A 14264-nucleotide genomic window follows, 5' to 3' on the forward strand; every position below is an offset into this window, starting at 1 on the left:
TTCCTTCACTTCTTCTTTATTCGTATTCCCTCATTTATTTCCTTGGGTTAGAGTTCTCAGATAAATATCTTCGTAAATGATGCTACAGAGGCAAATTAGGAGTAGGTTGTAACTTGTATAAATAAAGAATAAACCTTTGGGATTCCGTGTGCGGACTTCCATAAATGTCAAACCTAATTTTTGTTTTTAGATGTGATGGGAATAGCATTTAATGTCACTGTTTGAGTCATTGAATGGATGTCTGTTGAGCTCATTAATGTTCCTCATTGAGAGAACCCTTTATGGACATCCACTCCATAAGTTTATTACCATTCGTGGGAAAATACTTGACCCAAATACTCTTTGCTTCTCTGTGACATGGATCATAATTCTATCACAGTGAGCTGTTTCCTTTCTCAACCACAGAGATATACAATCCAGGCATTCTGAATACTCAGAGTAACATAAACTCTGTTACTTCCTGTATAAACTGAAACTTGAGCATGAATCATTTCCATTCCTTTCCCCTCCTTTTTGATTCTCAGTTTGAGAAATATCTCCTCCAACCCCACATTTAACAGGTGTGTATGGGTGTGCTCGGTCATATGTGACTCTTTACGACCCCGTGGACTGTAGCCTGCCAGGCTCCTCTGTCCATGGGATTCTCCAGGCAAGAGTACTGAACTGGGTTGCCATTTCCTTCTCCAGGGATCTTCTGGATACAGGGGTCGAACCCACATCCCTTGCATTGGCAGGCAGATTCTTTACTGCTGAGTCACCAGGGAAGCCCGATCAATTTCCTTTACTTCTTCTTAGAAAGAGGACCACAAAGTTCCCCAAACATTTCTTTACAGTTATTCCAGCTGACTTATGGAATGTTTCTGGTAAGACAGTGAAGATCTAAAGATCTGATAGTTTTGGGGGAAGAGCTTCATGATAAAGGTTTATCCCTGCAAGTATAATTTCTAGTAATATTCTGACCATTTCACTGAAGAAATACCATTCCAAGACGTAAATGTTTATTGAGTATTCATAAGAATTTCATCATATATTTCAAAGCCCTATGACTTAAAAAAATGCTCTGGAAATGTTTGGTGAGAGATATTTTTCTGAATGTTTCTTTGTGGAATACATTCTGACATTAAATGAGTCGTCTAATGTAACTCTAGAGAGAATTTAACTGATGCTTGTAGTATGGATTAGCTGAAGTTACATGAAGTCTATTACAGATATAGATTTTGCTTTAGACAAAATTAAGAAGAGATTAAAAGCAGTAAGAGTCTTACAAATTCCTCCAGTACCTAAATGAAATTAGCAGAAGACTACCTCAAAATAAGAAATAAGAAAATTCAACTGAAGTGAGATATCTCTGACAGAATATTTTTAGAATCACAGATATAGTAATTAAAATAATTCTTAGTTTAGAATATTTTAAAATGTGATCATTAGAAGACAGAACATAGATATGGAGTTATTACTGTTTGGGTCAGACAGAATTGAATTATGCTATTCCTGTTTTAATACCCTGAAATGATATTTGAACAGATAGCTAATTTAGGTGTTGTAAAAGTGAAGATAAAATTCATAACTATGTAATAGACATATATAAACACTATAAAGTTACTCCATATCTATCTTGCTTACTGCACAGTTAATGTAAAAAATAAATCTCTAAATACAGTTTGAGAACTATATACTATGAAAACTTATTTAGCATAATAAAATTTTGAAGATCAGAATTTGTAAAACAAGCAAAAATGATATTATTGTAATAATGAACATCTATGATTGTATTTGAGAATAATTTCTGTGCTCAATGAAATACACCTCAAGCATATTATAACCATCTTTTCCTATTTAAAACATGAATTGCTATCAATATACCAAAAGTAGGTTAAAAAATAATTTTTCCTTAAAAAATGATGTTATTATTACTAAAACAGACGTACATTTTTAGGTTAATTTTTCATTTGTAGGACTAAATTTTGCAGTGATATTTAACCAAGGTCTTTTTTGACAGTGTGATTCATTTTCACCATGGTTGAGCAATCTTTCCCTCCAAAGTACAATTTAATGTTTCTTTTTTTAAAAGTAAGTTTTCAACCCATGACTGTAGCACCATTACACTTCACTTAACCAGTAGGCCCATATGATGTGTTATGGTTTTGTTGAGTGAAAACTGAAGACTTGGGCACCCTTCCTCTTACGATGAAAGCAGAAATTCTTTTCTGCATTTTTCTTTTTCATCTCTAACTGCAACATGACAGCATAAAATATTTGATTGACTTGTTCACTCATCTATATCATTAAATCTAGTTCTTGGTTTGCATTACCTATTGCTGCCCCTTTCTTCACTTCTGCAGCCACTAATCAAAGGTATTACTGGAGGTATATCTTCACCTTCAGAAACTTGCCCTCTTCTGTTCTAGGCCACATACGATCATTAGCACAAGGTTCTTTACACATTGTCATAATGCTTAGCACAATGTTCTTTACATGTTTTTCTCTTCTTTTTAAGAACAGTAACTAACTTTCTCTTTCCTATTCTATTAAGTATAAACCATTTATCCTAAGAGTTCATACTCTCCCTTCACATCTGACCCTTTTCTTTAGCAATCCCATTTCTTCTTCCTCTTTGGCACAGTTACTCTGCTATTTCCAAGCCATTGGGTTGTTCTCAGCACACAGATTGGTTTCTAACTGCTTCCTTATTTGTGCAGATGTCATGCCCTGAATCTTGTGAGCCCACTGCTTTCTGAGACACTCCATTCTATCTTGTGATAAGTCAGTTAGAGGGTTTTCTTTTTATTGACCTAAACCACCTACCACATATTATGTATGATTTTTACTTTTATCTTTATGTGTCAGTCTAATTGTGTCTTTTCTCAGTCTAATCGTGTCTTTTCTCAGTTGTTGTTGCTCTGTGTTATGTCTATACTGGTGCTTTTTATGAGCTCTCTGCATCTGGCACTCCAATGCTTCCATACCCTGATCTACCTCCCCACCACCCCAGAATCATAGCACTTGAGCTCTAACTGTGCATTGTACATCTTTAATATGTGTTTGATGACTAAGCTACCCACTAAATATGGAAGAAATATCTTCTAAAAATAGAGATAATTCCACATTTAGAAGGTAGCTTAGTGATAAGATATACTTAGCTACACTTCTCAAAGGATGACAAAATCTCTGTCTTGGAAATGGTTCTGTGAATTAAGTAAAATGCCCCATCATGTGCATACTCACATCCCCCCAGTCTCACACAGCAAAATGCCTGAACGATACCAATTGTTTAAGAAAAACCATTTTGTATGTTTACTTCTAATTGATTAACTGAGACAGTATTACATATTGTATATCCACATAGATTCAGAATGGCTTGGCTTTCTAAATATATGGTTCACTGTTTATTCTAAAGCATTGAACAATTGGCATATTCAGTTCTACATGTGCAATTTCAAGCAATGCAGGAAGAATATTGGTATTTTTGCCTACATTTAAATGTTAATATGAGAAAATATCTTGGCATTGTTAATACCCAGAAAAGGACAATTATGTCTTTCAAATAGCTGATGAAGCCTGACCTTTTATTTGTATCTCTAAATTGCTGACATCTCCAAATGTTCTTGCATTTTAAACTTTTTCAAAAATTGTGTTTCCATAACAATTTTAATTGAATCTTCTGTGATGCTATTTTAATCATTGTAATCAACCACAGCAATAATTAGACTTCAGTCAGAACCTTTAGTGCACTAATATGAGAGTAGACACTTATAAAAATGTCGTGTCAGTCTGGATTTCTCCTCCTGACCTCTCTCTGCTGCACCCGTGACGCTATAACCAAGGGTCACAGTTGAATGAGAGCAGAGGTTGATTTCCACTTATCCTACATAATGTGGAAATTTTTGTCCAGGGGCAGCTAGTTAGGGCCATCATCAATAGATGTGTGGTATAAAGATAAACATATAGTGATAGGTTTTCATTGAGGCCGTGACCAGTAAGCACACTGGTTTACTTGGAGAATGGCTCCTGGAGGTCGAGAGTGCCCCTCAGAGTCGATGTAAGAGACTGAAGTTCTAGGCACGGTGATGGAGGTAACACGGATGACGTAAGCGGCACAGGTGATGTGCATAGCCCAGGTGTGGAGGAAGCCTCATTTACAGACCTTAGTGCTCTGTTGTGCTTCTTCACAGGTCCTGAATTACCAGCAGTGAGTTATTCTTTTTAGGTTTTTATTATTACTAGATTTCTTTAAAACTCACTTTTATGTCTCCTCATTAATCATCTGTGAAATGTTGGAAGGCAAAATGCGTGAGGCTCAGAGCTAATTATGCATTCTATTATGCCTTTAGATATCTGGATGAAAGTCATGTTCCAACACACAATCCCTTCCCTAAAACTCATTTCCACAAGTGATGATTTAATGATCAATTTACTTTAAAGGTTTGCCTTTGGGGACAATGATTATCCTGGTTTGCTCTTTTGAAAGAATAGACTTTTCTTTCAGGGAATATGTAAATATTTAGGAAAAAAAATTTCATTGTGGACTTTGAAATGCTTTCAACACAAAATGTGTTGAAACCTATGCTTCGACTATCCCTGGGGGGAAAGGACACCTTTGTATCTATGCAGAGAATGAGGGGCATGGTGCCCAGAATTCTCAAATTCCTTTGATTAAATATGGTAACCAACTACTTGTGGACGTGGGGAGGATGAGGGCAAATTGCAGCTTTGTTTTTCAACTCCAAAGTTAGTACTTGTGAACAATAAAAGAATGATAAAATGACAAAATACCTAAATATGATGATTACTGATGTTTTCCCTGACCATTTTTGTTCTACCATTAACAGCCAAGCATGTTACGTATAACTAGTGAGGAATGCAAACATTAGTCTCATATATTTGTCTTTCAATTTGATCTCTTGGTATCCTTCTTACTTTGCAGTTTTGAAAAACATCAGTTTTCAGTAATAAAATCCATGACTTCTAGGCATAGGTTATACATTAGATTACAATAAAGAAATATTTTCCCATATTTTCTAACAGCAGAGTGCAGTATTTTGCAAGAAAAGGTGTCTTTGTGATTTAGAGTGTATTCATTTCTGTTAGACTGTGCTTTTTCTGAGCCCTTATAGTTCAATTAAAAGGTGTGCAAAAACACTTGTGCTATAAACTCTACATGAATTTTTCCTAAAAATTAAGTCAAGTGCAATGTCAGTTGAGTTTTGGATTTAGTGAGAACAAAAGCAAGGTGGATTTCCGGTGGGGAGGGACTGTCTCCTTCTAGATGTCTGTGTCCACCCCAGAGCCACATTTGCGGCAGAAGATTTCCTTGTTGTGAGTCAGGAAGCCTTCCCCCACCAAGGAGACCGAGCACTTCCCACAGTTAAAGCATTCACTGTGCCACTGGCGGTCTTGAAAGCAGATAAACTTGGCACCTCTGAGACCTGTAAAGCAATTGGAGAAAAAGAGTAATCTATTCTTTCAACAAAAAGATGGAGCATTCTATCAGGTACACTTCTGGGAGCTGGAGATAAAACAGTGAGTAAGACTGCATCAAGAAAGTAACCAAGAAATGATGCCACCTGCAATGGCCTGTATCTATTCAGGAATGACACCCACAGGTTCTTCCTTTGAGATCCAGCCAGATACCCAGTCAATTTTGTCCCATAATCTGCGTAAGAATGTTGAACTTGGGTATACAAAGCACATATTTTTGGAGACAGTTCCCAATTGCCTAAGACATAAGGCTTCCCTTGTGGATCAGAATCTGCCTGTAATGCAGGAGGCCTGGGTTCGATCCCTGGGTTGGGAAGATCCCCTGGAGAAGGGAAAGGCTACCCACTCCAGTATTCTGGTCTGGAGAATTCCATTGACTGTATTAGTCCAGGGGGTCGCAAAGTTGTACATGGCTGAGCAATTTTCACAAGACATAAAGAAATTCAGGGTAGTGCAATGAGAAGAAGGAATAAGTTTTGAAGTCAGAACTTCAAAGTTCCACATCTTATCTAAGTAAGTTACTTACTTAGTTACTTGCTTATCTAAGTAAGAATATTTTTTCCTTCCTCGTGACCCTGTTTACTTTGAAGCAAAGTTAAGGTAAAATAAATGAATACTTCCCAGCCTGGTATCTGATATTTTAATGACTTTTAGTTCTTTTCTCTCTTTTCCCATGTTTAATTTTATTCAAGATAAAGTCCCACAGTCATACTGTGGCTTGAGACACAATTTCCAAAAGGCTCCAATAGAGAATTCCATCCAAACTGTCCTTAGCTAGCCTCATATGATAACCCTGTTACCTTGCCCAGAGTTGACTACAATGTAGGCTTGCAGCAAAGATGTTTGAATCTGATTCCTGTGGCCACTGAAGCCATGTTACCCAATGAAATCAGCTCCCCCATTTCAACTTGGGCCTTACTTGAGCCATAGGGTTTCTATTAATAAGAAAGGTATGAGAATTTGAGTCTTTGATGAGACTCTGTCTCTATACTCCAAATATGAATCCAGGGTACAGTTCAAGGAACTGATTTTGAGAAGTTGTTAAAAAGGAGAAAAGTCTAAGGTCTGGTAAGGGTTGGGATGCCCTAGACTTGAATCTTCACTTGCCAGCTTTTCTCCAAGTGATCTTAGTGCTATGAAATTCTTGTGGTTTGCTCATCACACTATTTTAGTGAGGCTAAAATAGTTCATGTGCTGATGCACATATAATTTCCAAATATTTTATTTGGGATGGTAAATCAAAAAAGGTGAATAAATATTTTATTTCAGGTAAATTCTCCTTAGATATGATAATGAGCTTTTGTTTCCTTCCTGGAAATGTTTTTTGATGCCTTCACATATAATTTACTAGTTCAGGGATACATTTACATCAAATTCTTGTACTTTTCTTGATTAAATTTATAGCTTATTTATGGTGCCATCACTACCTTCTAATGAGAGTAAATCAATAATGTACCAATTAATCCCCTTAAATGTTATTCAAGACATTAATAAGCTGATTGCAAGAATAATGTTCCATATATACATAAACCACTTCTGTTCATTAATTTAATTATTACACATCTAGCATTTTGATGCATATGAAATTTTCTTGATTTTGTTATTAAGCTTTGTACAGGTGGCAAATGTAAAAATAATTCTTCTAGAATTTTACAAAGAAGAATAAAAAGGAAACATCTGGTAGCAGGGATATAAGAAAGTCTTGACTTAACATGTGAGATGGTTATAAACTGTTTTGATTTTGGATGTGTTTACTCCTTCAGATCATAAGGGTCATTTTCAATAAGAAAGTCAACCAGGAAACAGGACTCTGACACCTGTTTTATCTGGCTTCATTTATTCCTAAAATTCAGTAAACTAAAAGCTGGCCTTTGTTGAGCTTTAAAGATGAACCAGTCACTATTCCAAGCCCTTTACTTCATACAGCTCACACCTCACTCCATGGGGTAGTTATTACCATCAACCCGACTTTGCAGATAGTAATTGTCAAACAGAGAGGTTAGCCTCTTGGCCAAATCACCCGGCTGCTAAGTGGCAGGTCTGGAATTCAATCCTAGGCCATCTGTTTCAGAGTCTGTGCTTCCAACTTCACCAAATTAAGTCTGAATTTTCTTTCTTAAAGAACATAACCAGAAATATTAGCATCCCTGTCTGAAGAAGTCAACGTTTGAAACTCACTTTACTGAAAATAAACAGAAATAGAAAACAGCAAAGATGTGATCTTATTTAATTCCTCATTTTGCAAAGAAGACAAATGAGGACCTTGGAGGTGAGTTGCATACCTATAGTCACACAGTAATAAGGGGCAGAGACAAGGCCATGGTCTTTTACTCCCTAGATTAGTGCTCTTCCCACTAGGTCAAGCGGCTTCATTTATCTCCTTAGAAAGGCAAATCCTATCTTAGAGGAGGAGAAAAAACTTATAGTTACATCTTGAGTTTGTTCCTTATGCTGCTGCTAAGTCACTTCAGTCGTGTCCGACTCTGTGCGACCCCATAGACGGCAGCCCACCAGGCTCCCCCATCCCTGGGATTCTCCAGGCAAGAACACTGGAGTGGGTTGCCATTTCCTTCTCCAATGCATGAAAGTGAAAAGTGAAAGTGAAGTCACTCAGTTGTGTCCAACTCGTAGCGACCCCATGGATTGCAGCCTACCAGGCTCCTCCATCCATGGGATTTTCTAGGCAAGAGTACTGGAGTGGGGTGCCATTGCCTTCTCCATTGTTCCTTATAGATCTAGCTAATTTAAAATGATGTTTTAAAAACAATTCTAACATAGTTTCTGGGGATGACATATCGTTTGCCTGAATGTACAACTTTCAGAAGATAAATGTTTGGTATTAATAGTATAGTTCCCTGTGGTACATTAGTTCAAATAGCTCAACTTTAAAGAAGCACAACTACAGAGAATATATATATATATATATTTAAAAGTGTTAGTTGCTCAGTTCATGTCTGACTCTATGACCCTATGGACTCTAGCCTGCCAGACTCCTCTGTCCTTGAGATTCTCTAGATGGGAATACTGGAGTGGGTTGCCATGCCCTTCTGAAGGGGATCTTCCTGACCCAGGGCTCGACCCCAGGTCTCTCACATCGCAGGCAGGTTGTTTACCGTTTGAGTTACCTGGGAAGCCCATATATATTTAAAAATCAGATCAAAACATACTAAAGTGAGTTGGAAGTTTTTGCAGGCATTTAGTTTCTGGTGTGTCTCAATCACAGAGCCAAAAGAAGATTAAGATAATGATCAACAGACTGATTATTCTAAATATATATCCTGCATTTGGATTACTTTTGGGACACATCTTTGGTTCCTGATCATCCCTATGTTTCATGTGGAAAATGTGGTTTTTCTGTCTGATTTTAAAAAGCTGGGTTCAGTAATTGACCTGCAGCAGTCCATCAGAAAAATCACTTAGACACATGCATTTGCGGTGATGGATCAGAATGGAAACTCATCAAGTTCAAAGCTTGTATAGGCTCTTTAAGATCCATACTAGCCATTTGAGTCCCTGGAAGTTTTCAAACATTTTTAAGTTGTTAAAATTTCTCATTTCTTCATGGAAATCCACCTCCAACCCCCCCCCCCCGCCCCCCTCTTTTCTGGCCAATTCAAGAAAAGTGTAGAATAAATTGTCTGAGTCCATCAAGCTGTGATTGCATATTCTACTAAGTTTTTTGAGCTCCAGTTACTGTTACATTTTTGGAAGTTTCATTTCTAACTAGAACCAGTAGAGAGGGTGGCTTATTCCCTTGGCTGCAAGAGTTGCCAGATATGCAAAAGCCGGAGAGGAGAGTTATTAACAGCCCAAGCCTTGGAGCCCTATGGTCTAAAATCGCCAGTGTATGTCCCTGAAAGGGCTGCAGAGGTGACATAGCTGAATGATTGTGGGAGGAACAAAGGGGGCATGCCCTACACAGTGGGCCAGTTACTCAGCTCCCCGTGACAGTGACCTGACCAGGAGTGTGAGGGCAGTATGCTTACCTCGGGCAGGCTCTTCATTTACTTTTTGGCTGAAGAGATGGATTTTACATTAGTTTCCAAGCTTATGCAGGCCAAACAAAACATGCTTGCTGGCCAGATGTAGCCCATGGGCCAGTGTGAGATTCTAAAAAATATGGTGCCTTGTATGGAGAAACAAGACCATGCTCTGTTTATCTAGGAAACTTCCTCCCTTGCAAAAAAGTGAAACCTATAAAGCTGGGCTTGCAGCAAAACTCTTTACTTGAAGATAAATAAATATTCAATTTTACTTGTGATATATCTGAAGATAGAGGAGGAGAAAAGGTATAATAAAATAATCTGTAATAATCCTATGTTACATAAACTGAGCCAGAAGTGAAATATGATCTAAGAGTACTAGGAATGGAGAACAGAAATACAGTTCTGCCATGTTATTTGGTGACCATACCTAAAAGAATAGCTATTGAAATGGAATATTACTCAGCCATAAAAGCGAACTTATTTGAGTTGGTTCTAATGAGGTGGATGAACCTAGAGCCTGTTATACAGAGTGAAGTAAGTCAGAAAGAAACAAATATCATAATATTAATGCATGTATATGGAATCTAGAAAGATGGTACTGATGAAATTATTTTCAGGGCAGCAACAAAGGCACAGACACAGAGAACAGACATATGGATTCAGGAGCCGGGGAAGGAGGGAGACAAGGGACCTATGGAGAGAGTGACATGGAAATTTACATTACCATATACAAAATAGATGGCCAGTGGGAATTTGCTGCATGACTCAGGTGACATGGAAATATACATTACCATATACAAAATAGATGGCCAATGGGAATTTGCTGCATGACTCAGGAACTCAGATCAGGGCTCTAAAACAACCTAGAGGGATGGGATGGGGGTGGAGGTGGGAGGGAGCTTCAGGAGGGAGGGGACATAGGTATTCCTATGTCTGATTCATGTTGATGTTTAGCAGAAACCAACACAATACTGTAAAGCAATTATCCTTCAATTGAAAATAAATTTTTAAAAAGGAGAGAAAAAAAGAAGAGCTATTGGGTCTCTCAGGGATGAGAGTGTCAGTTCTCTTATGACAGGATTAGCATTTTAGAAGTAACTCTGGGGAAAATACAATGTGCTTTTTACCTTGAAAACTCATTTAGCACAGATAGATTTACCATTTATGTTATTTTCAAATCATATCACACATATTTTGTTCAACAGAATGCTATCTTGTTTTATCTATTCAATAATTAGATAATTCTGTAAGTGAACAGAATGAAAAGAGAATAATACATTTGTTAGAATCATCTTAAATTGAAGTTTAATTAATTCCTCACCTACGCTATCATAATTATTATAACTTCTGATTTTTGCACAGTACTTGCATTTAATTAAAATTTTTTCTATTTTAAGGCTCCTTTACGCTTGTTTAGAATTGAGCAGCATTTTTATTTATAAGTATCCCTTTCTCCCACTCAGTTTCTTAAAGTTCTACCTCAACTCAGGCCTGGAGAAGGATGTGGCAACCCACTCCAATACTCCTGCCTGGGAGATTCCATGGATGGGGGAGCCTGGTAGGCTACAGTCCATGGGGTCGCAAAAAGTCTGAGTAACTTCCCTTTCTTTCTTTCTGTAGTTCCTTCTGGAGAAGGAAATGGCAACCCATTTCAGTGTTCTTGCCAGGAGAATCCCATGGATGGAAGGGCCTGGTGGGCTACAGTCTATGGGGTTGCAAAGAGTCGGACACAACTAAGCAACTGACACACACACACACACACACACACACACACACACACACACACACAACTCAGGCCTCCTTGTGAAGGTCTTCTGTGTTCATCTTACTCTCCTTCTTTCTTGAACTATTGCTTTACTTTGAGTCAGTACCATGAAGTTTAGTATTAATGACCCTCTACAGAGCCTAGCTGCCTTAATTATACTCTATACTTACCTTGAGGGTTCTGTGTAATATTCATATTTATATATAAGTACTCATGTTTGTTTCAAAAGGAGACATAAGGGAAAGATCATCCTTTTTAAAATGACATTTCCTAAATTAACTGTATAGCGTTTTCAGAACCGTACTTTTTCATGCTAGGGCTATATTAAACTTACCAGTAATAGGCTTGGTGCAGGCGGCACACTTTTTGGCATAAAGATGGTTGTAGCAGTCCAGACAGAATGGATAGTCATCTCTGGACATAAACTCTTCCTCACAGAGCTCTTTCCTACAGCCGCTGCACAGAAAACACTCCTTATGCCATGGCTGGTCACGAAACGTTATCCCACCTGAAGTTATGACCTGAGAAGTGATCACAAAAAAGGCGATGGCCATGGAATGTCTTTTGTGATTCTCTGCTTTGTCCACAAGTGGTTCTTCGAGCTACCCTATCACCTTGCGTCAGGATGTCTTTTTCCTGTGATTTTTTTGAACCAAAGTAAAACAAAAGGCTATCTCGATCAAATAGAACTGACGAGAATTATCCTAATTTTTCTCCTACAGTGGTATAGGAAAGAAGCAGGGTCATGATGAGCTCAGGAAGATGAAAAGATATAAGCCCTTGATTTCTTTGCTCATCTTTCTCTTTCTTGTTGGTCTTCAAAGATCTGCCATTAGACTTAAGATACTTTCTATGCTATGTTCTTATGTTCACATATAACTTCTAAGAATCCTAAAAAAAAGCTATTTTTTCCTGAATGCTTTATTCAGCAGGAGCAACCCTGAAAGGATTTGCTCAGCACCATTCCCGGGTGGTGCTAGTGGTAAAGAACCCATGTGCCAGTGTAGGAGCTCCAGGAGATTCAGGTTCAGTCCCTGGGTTGGAAAGATCCCCCGGAGGAAGAAATGGTAACCCACTCCAGTATTCTTGCCTGGAGAATTCGCATGGACAGAGGAGCCTAGTGGGCTACAGTGCATGGGGTTGAAAGAGCTGGACGTGACTGAAGGAACTTGGCATGGCACGCATCATCTGCTGATAATGACTAATATTTCTAAGGTGTTTTTTCAGTCTTTAGTCCTGTGATTAACCTGTTCTTAACATTCTCAATATCCTGACACAGTATCTTCCCTCTTTAGAGATGAACCACTCCAGAGAGTTAGAGCAGTTACATCTCTTGCTAGGGACACAGAGAGTGAGAATTCAAACCTGCAGCCTGATTCCACAATCTGTGTGCCTAACCACGAACATAGTACTGAGATGAGATTGCTTTGCACTGATAAGCCACTGAGAAATCTTTGTTGAATGAATGAAGAAACACCAAAGGAAGAATGTTTGAAAGCGATTCTAGTATGTCCTAGCACAAACGGGATGACTGTGGGCAACTGCGTGTTTTCAGCGCTAGGATTCAGTCATAAGTGCTGTATGTTGAACCGTAATGTGTGATGTGTTAGGGTTTTGCAGAGATGCTTGTTACTCCTCCATAAAATATTTTCTAACCCAGTTTAATCCATGGATTCTACCTTTTAAAAGACTGAGATATCTCTATTTAAAAATCAGATGGAAAAATATTAGACAACTTTACTTGTGTAGCAATTTTTAAGTCCTAGCATCTTTCAAATCCATGGCTACTGAGCTCTTGGGGGTGGCTGAGGAACCTGGCAAGCATTCATAGAAATGTCTTCTAATGACTGAAGCAATGTGATATCTGAGATGGCGCCTGTAGTCTTTGTATGCAAATTAACTAGATATAGAAAAAGTCTATTCTAAGCCGTTCTATTGTGACAAATTAAACTGTCTATGCTGTAGGCTTTTGAAAAGATTATCCTAAAGATATTTAAAATTTTTCCAATGAATACCTTAATAATTAAATTTGATATAAAGTTATTTTTTTGTAAATGAGAAAAAAATATATACTGTTCTAAATAAGTAAATGGGAAACATAATGGTGTGTGTGAACTAAAGCAATTTAAAATACCCCTTACTGACTTCAGTAATGCCTTACATTCAAATGCCTTACTTCAAATGCCTTACAACAGGCACAGCAGAATTCAGGATTCTTTTGATTTGTTTGGTCAAATGATTAGCAGGCAAGGCTTAAAAGATTCAAAACTTGAAAACTGTATTCACAGCAAAATGAAACTTGATGTATACACTAAAGATTGTTTCATTACGGAGATGAAACTCTGGAACATTAAAAAATAGCTTGTTTGTGATTATATTCCTTTTGAAGAGGCAGACAGGCTAAGATGAAGTCTAATATCCAAGCCTGGTTTTTGATACTGATTGATCCCAGGATTTAGAACATGTTTCTTCTCTGGCAAAGTGGAGTCAACAATGATTTTGCACTCAGTGGATGACAGCTGATCAATTTTAGAACATGTGAAACTTGTGGAGTTTGAATTCAAAGGACTGTTTGAGGTTACTTCCTTTCTGGTAGAAAATACATTTTAGTTTCAGAAAATAAAATCTATGAAAAAATTCTGTGGGCTGGTTGTCAAGTAGTTTTTGCTTATTTTCTTTTGTTTTATATTTGGTCTTTGGCTTGGGTTGAAACAAATTGTTTTTCTTCAGCTTGGATCATCTTGATTAGAAACATTTATATCCAGTTTTCCTTAAAGGACTTGTGGTTTTAAAAAATTAAATAGAAAATAATCTGGCATGTTGTGATCTGTCTACTACCCAATACAAACATTTCATAAATTTCTGGGGACTTAAAATCATGTCCTAAATATAGGGCAGGCTCCTCTAACCTGGGAAACATCAGGGCTTTGGCCCCAGACAGTGCTCAGCTATGATATACTAGAGAAGATATTTGAATCTTGAATAGCATTGAAGGAAACTTTACATCGTGTGCCCAAGAAATGATTTTAAAATGA

General features: G+C 37.6%; 1 protein-coding gene across 1 annotated transcript in view; it reads right to left on the reverse strand.

The window, feature by feature from the left end:
• Positions 1-981: 981 nt before the first annotated feature.
• The window catches only part of FHL5 (four and a half LIM domains 5), a 56650-nt gene continuing 43367 nt past the window's right edge, over positions 982-14264 (reverse strand). Inside the window, exons 5-6 of the mRNA XM_027551374.1 lie at positions 11564-11750; positions 982-5426 (exon numbers count right to left, since the gene is read on the reverse strand). Coding sequence (XP_027407175.1) covers positions 5263-5426; positions 11564-11750 — 351 coding nt within the window. The 3' untranslated portion in view covers positions 982-5262. The remainder of the gene's footprint in view (positions 5427-11563; positions 11751-14264) is intronic.

This window comes from Bos indicus x Bos taurus, chromosome 9 (genome assembly GCF_003369695.1).
Source record: "Bos indicus x Bos taurus breed Angus x Brahman F1 hybrid chromosome 9, Bos_hybrid_MaternalHap_v2.0, whole genome shotgun sequence".
NCBI lineage: Eukaryota > Metazoa > Chordata > Mammalia > Artiodactyla > Bovidae > Bos > Bos indicus x Bos taurus.